This window comes from Nicotiana tabacum, chromosome 22 (assembly GCF_000715075.1).
Source record: "Nicotiana tabacum cultivar K326 chromosome 22, ASM71507v2, whole genome shotgun sequence".
Lineage (NCBI taxonomy): Eukaryota > Viridiplantae > Streptophyta > Magnoliopsida > Solanales > Solanaceae > Nicotiana > Nicotiana tabacum.
Window position 1 is genome coordinate 57,645,877 of NC_134101.1, and position 7,515 is coordinate 57,653,391.

Sequence of the window (7,515 nt, forward strand, 5' to 3'; positions counted from 1 at the left end):
AGTTGTGTATGCACTCTTTGAAATGTATTCATAAAGCCTCATATAGTACATATTTATATAAGGCATCACACAACCACTCAAATTTAAATAAGAACATAAATCGATTCTTTCCCGATGGAGACGTGATTTCGCCTCATTAATTATTTCTTCCAAGTTAGATAAACTTTCAGATATTAAACTTGATTTTGAAAGCTTAACTGTTGCTTTACGGGGATATCTCCCCATTGAAACTAATGTTGAATTTCAAAGTAAAATATTAATTAGAATAACTCCTAAATAGTTCCACGAATCCAACTCACAAAGAATAACGTCTTCAAGAAACTCCACTAAAAGGAAAAGGAAAGAAAGTGAGGTAGCAAAACCAATGTGCATATTTCTGTTGAGATTAATCAAACCCCTTAACTCCCACTCAAATTTAGCTGCTTAACCATTGAACAAGGACACGCCTCTTGGCAAGCACTGTCATTTCGTCCTTTATAACGACTTATTTAGAATATTATAAATTTAATAGAATATATATTTAATGAAATTTTCCGATGAGATGACACCGCTTGCACAAAGGTGCATCCGCCCCTGTATATAAGGGATCAACCTAGACACTAGTGATGCATTTTAAAGTCGTGCATGTCTAGACTCAAAATGAATAATATCACCAGTGGGATGTACGTGCTATAATAAATTGTACCAAAGCTGCTCAACATGTAACCTTGGGCACTGATGGAGCAAACCTCAATGTTAAATTGATTGAATTTAGCAGAATCCCACATCTTTGAGATGATGGTGGACAAACTCTCATCAAGTACCTCGAGTCCCTAAGGGGAGGGGTGTATAATACACCCTAGACAATCCCATGATGGTAAAACCAAAGAGACACTAGGTATATAAGTAAGCAAACTTTGATCTTTTTAAAACCGGGGGAGTTAGGTAAAAAACCAAACAATAGTACTGTTGGGTTGGATTGTTATGGTATACAAGCAATATCTCTTTAAAATCGACTTTTTACACCTCAATTAAAACAGGCTCCTTTGATGTCTTTGTCTAACAGTTGCTGTACTAAATAAATCTACCAGCAATACTATAAAATCCTGTTTAAGTCCTTGGGTCTGAATTAACAAGAAACCTAACAAGTTGAATCTAAAGTTTCCGAGTTGAGTTTTGGGGTTTAATCTTCCTCGAAAATGAACTGGACTTTATGGAGTCTAAAACCTCCCTCATTCTTGAATAAGAAGAAGAAAAGAAAATTACAATCTTTGCGAGACATGGTTCCTATAATCCCAGAATCATGTGGTTGTTCATATTCATGCCCAGAGGAGGAAGCATTATTGGAGATGGCTCGTGAAGCGTTGGCATCAAGGAGGTTATCGTTCGACGAAGATGAGTCGTGTTCAGTTTTAGCCATGGTTGGTTTCCCGTTCAAGGATTGTTTAGTCTTAGCTGTGGAAAGTGAAAATCCCAAAATGGATTTCTTGCATTCAATGGAGCAAATGACAAAAGCTTATAATGGATTGAAGCCAGGTGGGGAAATGGATTGGGGTTTTTTAGAAGATTTGCTTACTTGGTTCTTGAGGATTAATAATATGAAGAATCAAGATGTCATAGTTGCTGCATTTGTTGACTTGTGCTTGCTTCTATCATCCTCTTCTTAAAGTTTGATCATCTTTTAACTAAATACTCAATTATTCTTGAATTTTCTGCTATAATTACGTTAACATTTTTCTGCTATATTACATACACCGTTTGCAACACGGAAGGCTTTTTTCGTGTTTCGTCATTAAATTGAATTTAATTTCTTCTTTATTTCCAAAGAGTATGTGAATTGCACTGACTTTTTGCCCTTCAAAATTTGAAATATTCAAAAGATGCCTGTATGCAGTAGCTTAATTGTTCCCTCATGTACAATACACTTTTCCGTTCTCCTTTTTTTTTATTGGCTCGTATTGATATATTGTTATTGTGGGGTCATTGATATAATAAAATTAGAATAAAACCAACTTGTCAGAGAAATTAATTATTGGGTACAATAAAACCAACTTGTTACTATAATGGTTTCTCGCATGGCCAACACTTGCAAATAACAAATTTACAAGTTGAAGAAACAAATCAATTTGATTGGCTAAGAGATGACAATTTTACCTATAAATAGAGATGTTGTTCTCTCGGTTTCAACGCACCCAAAAAAAAGAGTGAATCAATAGAGTTGGAGAGAGTAATTCACAAATTATAATATATGAGATGAATAGTGAGTGTAAGTAATATTGTAGTGAGGTATTTTAAATAAAAAATATTATTTCTTTCAAAATTGTAGTAGTCTTTCACTACTAGAAATTCGGTAAAAACCGATCAAAAAAACCGACCAACGTTGGTTGGTAATGGCAAAAAACCGACCAAAACGCGACCATTTACGTGTGGACGGTATTTTTGTGGTCGGAAAGGAATACCGACCAAAGTTGGTCGGAAATTACCGACCAACTTTGGTCAGTCAATTAAATTCAAAAAAAAATATTGCAAAAAAAACCGACCAAAGTTGGTCGGTATTTTAATTATGTAAAAAAAAATTCACCATCTGGGAATCGAACCGGGGTCTGTACTGTGGCAGGATACTATTCTACCACTAGATCATTGGTACATTTTATTTTAAGACTATCTTTTATTTGATTTATACTCTTTAATTGTATTTTCGCACGAAAATAACCGACCAAAGTTGGTCGGTTTTATTAAAAAGTAAAATTACCGACCAAAGTTGGTTGGTTTTTTTAAATGACCCGCCGAATTAACCGATCAATTTTGGTCGGTTTTTTTAATATTAATTTTTATTTATATTAATTAAAAAACCGACCAAAGTTGGTCGGTTTCTTGAAACATAAATTTCGCGGGACTCAAAAATAGTTTTCCGCATTTTTGCGCCAAAGAAAACCGACCAAAGTTGGTCGGTTTCGTAAAAAAAAAAAAAATATTTGAAAAACCGACCAACTTTGGTCGGTTTTTTGGTCGGTTTTTTTACCGACCAAAGTTGGTCGGTCGACTTTGGTCGGTTTTTGCCGAATTTCTAGTAGTGTTTAGACACTACTAAGTTGTAGTATTATAATGGTAATATTGCTCTGCTCGGGTATTGTATTTACCTCGTTAAAAGAGTTGGTGTCGTTGTTACTCTCTTGTGTTATTATTATTTGCCGTGGATATTATTTTTGGGTGGGATTATTATTTTTTCTCAACAATGTGGTATTAGAGCTATGTCGAATAATGGTTCGATGTTTTTTCAGTATCCCCGTCTCACAAAAGATATCTATGAGAAATGGTGTCTACGTATGAAAGCCATTCTTGGCTCTCAAGATGTGTGGAAAATCGTAGACAGGGTATGCAAAACCTGATAATGAGGAAGTTCTGCCTCAAAATGAAAAAAGATATCTTGGCAAAGACAAAAAAGAAGGATCAACAAGCCCTCACGCTCATCCACCAATGTTTGGATGATACCGTGTTTGAGAAGGTGGCTGATGCTACTACCTCAAAGGAAGCTTGGGAGATTTTACAAAATTCTCTCCATGGAGTTGACAAGGTGAGGAAGGTAAACCTTCAAACTCTAAGGGCTGATTTTGAAGTTTTAAAAATAAAAGAATCCGAATACATTTCGGATTATTGTACAAAAGTGAAGGTTGTTGTAAACCAATTGAGAAGATACATGGAGGACATAGAAGATGTCCGTGTAGTAGAAAAGATCATTCGTACATTAACACCTAAATTCGATTTTATGGTGTGTGTAATTAAAGAGTCTAAAGATTTAGACTCTATGATGGTGGAACAATTAGAGGATTCTTTACAGGCCCACGAAGAAAAGATAAAAAAGAGACAAGAAGTGCCATTGGGGCAACTTCTTAAAACTCATGCATCCTTTAAGGATTATGGAGGTGAAAAGAGCTATCGAGGGAATAGACGAGGACGGGGGCGTGACAGTCATGGAAGAGGAAGAAGTAATGGTAACAACTTCAAAAATGAAGTTAAAATCTACCAAACATTCAGAGATTGTGGTTGTGGACAAAGAGGAGGAAGAGAACGTGGCTACTACCAAAACAATAATGGACAAAGGTATGACAAATCAAAAATTGTGTGTTATATGTCATAAAATTTGCCATTACTCTTGAAAATGTCGTAGCAATGTTGAAGAGAAAGCTAACCTTGTTGACGACAAGAAAGAAGAAGATAAGTCAACATTGTTGTTGGCACTCAAAGAAGAAGATAGGGATGTTATATCTCGTGGTATTTGGACAATGGAGCAAGCAATCATATATGTGGATGCAAAGAGAAGTTTGTGGAGATCAATAAAACGGTGAGAGGTAATGTGTCCTTTGGAGATACCTCAAAGATTCAAATCGAAGGGATAGGTACGGTTATGATCTCCTATAAAAATGGTGACCATAAGTTAATTCAAGATGTTTATTATGTTCCAAAATTAAAAAGTAATATTTTGAGTTTGGGCCAACTTCTTGAAAAGGAATATGACATCCACATGAAAAATATGCTTCTTTGGCTTAGAAATTCAAGTGGAATTGTAATTGATAAAGTGCATATGGCAAAGAATAGACTATTTTCTCTGAATCTTAAGACAATTGATGCAAAGTGTTTGAAGGCTAATGTGCAAGATGAATTATGGTGTTGGCACATGCGATTTGGGCACTTGAATTTTGAAGCGCTCAAAACAATGGGAGAAAAGAACATGGTACATGGGATACCATCAATAAACTATCCCAATCAATTGTGTGAAGCTTGTCTTCTTGAAAAACATGCAAGGAGGAGTTTTCCAAAGGAGGCCATGTCAAGATCAACCAAACCGCTCCAGCTTGTTCACACTGATGTGTGTGGGCCAATCAATCCACCTTCCTTTGGTAAAAATAAATACTTTTTGCTCTTCACTGATGACTTTAGTAGAAAGACTTGGGTTTATTTCTTGAACCAAAAATTTGAAGCTTTTGCTAATTTTAAGATTTTCAAAGTACTTGTAGAGAAAGAAAATGGCTATGAAATTAAAGCTTTAAGGTCTGATAGAGGAGGAAAATTCACTTCAAAAGAATTTAATGACTTGTGTCTATCTCATGAAATTCGTCACCCTCTAACGATACCTTATTCACCCCAACAAAATGGAGTTGCAGAGAGAAAGAATCGAATGATTCTTAATATGGCTAGATGTATGTTGAAAGCTAAAAGTATACCCAAGGAATTTTGGCTCGAAGCTGTTTCTTGTGCAGTTTATTTGAATAACGGGTCTCCAACAAGAAATGTTAGAGATCAAACCCCTCAAGAAGCATGGAGTAGAAGAAAGCCAGGTGTTAAACACTTGAGAATATTTGGGAGCATAGCCTATGCTCATGTGCCACACCAAGGGAGAGCGAAACTTGATGATCGAAGTGTCAAGCATGTGTTTGCTGGCTATGATACGAGTTCAAAAGGCTACAAGTTATACAACCCAAGTAGCAGCAAGGTGGTGGTGAGTCGTGATGTTGAATTTGATGAAAAATTGGCATGGAATTGGAAAGAACAGGAAGAAACTGCATATGATTTTCTTCCATACTTTGGTGATGAAGAAGAACTAGAGATAGTGGAACTTGTGCAAGATGCAACTCTACCTCCTTTTCCAACCAATGTCGCATTTCCTTCTTCTCAACAAAGTTCAAATGAATAATCGAAACGGACGAGGAGTATTTAAGAAATCTATGATGGCACAAAAGAAGTTACTAATTTTGATTTTTTATATTGTCTCTTTGCTGATAGTGAACCAATGAACTTTGATGAAACTATTACAGTCAAAAGGTGGAGACAAGCCATGGAAGAGGAGATCGAGTCAATAGAGAAGAACAACACTTGGGAGTTAACAACTCTTCCCAAGGGTTGATAAGTGGGGATTTTGACGAATTATTAGCGCATTTTTGCTTTCGTTTTAGTCCAAAAGCGCTTAATTGTATTCCCGAAAACTAATAAAATATGCTTAATTGCAGGAATATTAGAAGATGAGCTCCAAATATGAAATCCACTTCAAGAAGGAGTAATTTGAACTTAAGGACAAAAACAACACAAAAGCTAAAAGTGTGGTCCGCAAAATACCATCTGCGGCCGCAGGTCATGAAGCAATTCCAAGAGAGAAGGTTGCAAGATGCGAACCGCATATGAAATTGTGCAGCCGCAGAAACTGGGTAAAAGCCAAAGTTCATAGAACCTGCATCTCAAGTTCAACAAGAGTGCGGACCACACAGATATTGTGCTGCCACAGAAGAGCATGATGTGGCCGCAACCACATTTGTGCGGACCGCAGAAGAGCATGGTGCGGCCGCAGACATATTTGTGTTGTCCGCAGAAAGAGAGAAGTGTGGCCGCAGGTTTCCAATCCTATCAGGCTTAAGCAAAGTGCGGACCACACATGGAATTGTACGGTCACAAAACGTCCGAAAGGGCATTTTTGTCCGAAAATTCTAGCACTGTATAAATAGAAGAGTTTCACTTTTTTTAGGTTAAGTTTTGACATCATATGCTACAGTAGACAGTTTCTTTTACTCTTTTTAGTAGTTTTTGCTAATTTGAGCTTTTTGAATATTGATTTTATCCTTTTAATTATCAATATGATTTTAATTATCACTTCTTCTTTTTCTTCCAATTTAAGCATGAGTAGCTAGATTTTCACTAGGGTTGTGACCAACCCTAGTGTGTAAACTTAATGGGTGTTTGATTTTTTTCCTTGTTTATGGTTGGGTGTTGATTATCTAGCCTAGTTTTTGCTTTTATGTGAAGAATTAATGGTTGCAAATATTATTTTATGCCTATTTTACTTGGTCTCTACTTGAGAAAGAGAGACTTAGTCTAGGAAAACTTGGCTAGCAAGAAATTGGGTCAATCGAGAGATTGATAAGCCCAATTAAAGGGTTGAAACTAGAGATAGTAAAACCTAACTTGAGCTTATTGTCAATTGTTTTGTTCAATACCCATTTGGACTTGAGAAAGCCAAAATGGGCAAAACCACTCTTTGACCGAAGATAGTGAGTGGGTACTCGAGTGTTGATAGCTATAATATACCCCGACCAATAAAATAAGTTTTAAAGTTTATAACCCATTAGACAAACACCTAGTGAAGGTCATAGCCCTAGGCCTTTTATATCATTTGAAAAACAACCAAGAACAATTTTCTAGTTTCATTTTTTAAATCACAATCGTAGTTTAATTCAGATTTTCAAACAAAACCAATTATTGTGGAAGTACAAATTTAGATATACAAACTCATGCGCTAAGATATATACTACTAACACCCATTCACATAGCTCTCTGCGAAATTCGACCCCGACTCTTGTTGGGTATTACTATTGCATTTTTCATATCCTCAAATAGATGAGTGAAATTGGACGAGATCAAGGGTCATCGAACAATTGGAGTAAAATGGGTATCCAAGACAAAGAAGAATGTTGATGGAAATATGGAGAGATACAAAGCACGACTTGTGGCTAAAGGCTACAAGCAAAGGCAAGACATTGACTATGAAGA

General features: G+C 36.1%; 1 protein-coding gene across 1 annotated transcript; it reads left to right on the forward strand.

The window, feature by feature from the left end:
- The first annotated feature begins 1,259 nt into the window (after positions 1-1,259).
- Positions 1,260-1,646, forward strand: LOC107828866 (transcription repressor OFP13-like). Its single transcript, XM_016656255.1, has one exon. The coding sequence runs from the start codon at positions 1,260-1,262 to the stop codon at positions 1,644-1,646; it is 387 nt and encodes a 128-aa protein (XP_016511741.1).
- Positions 1,647-7,515: the final 5,869 nt, after the last annotated feature.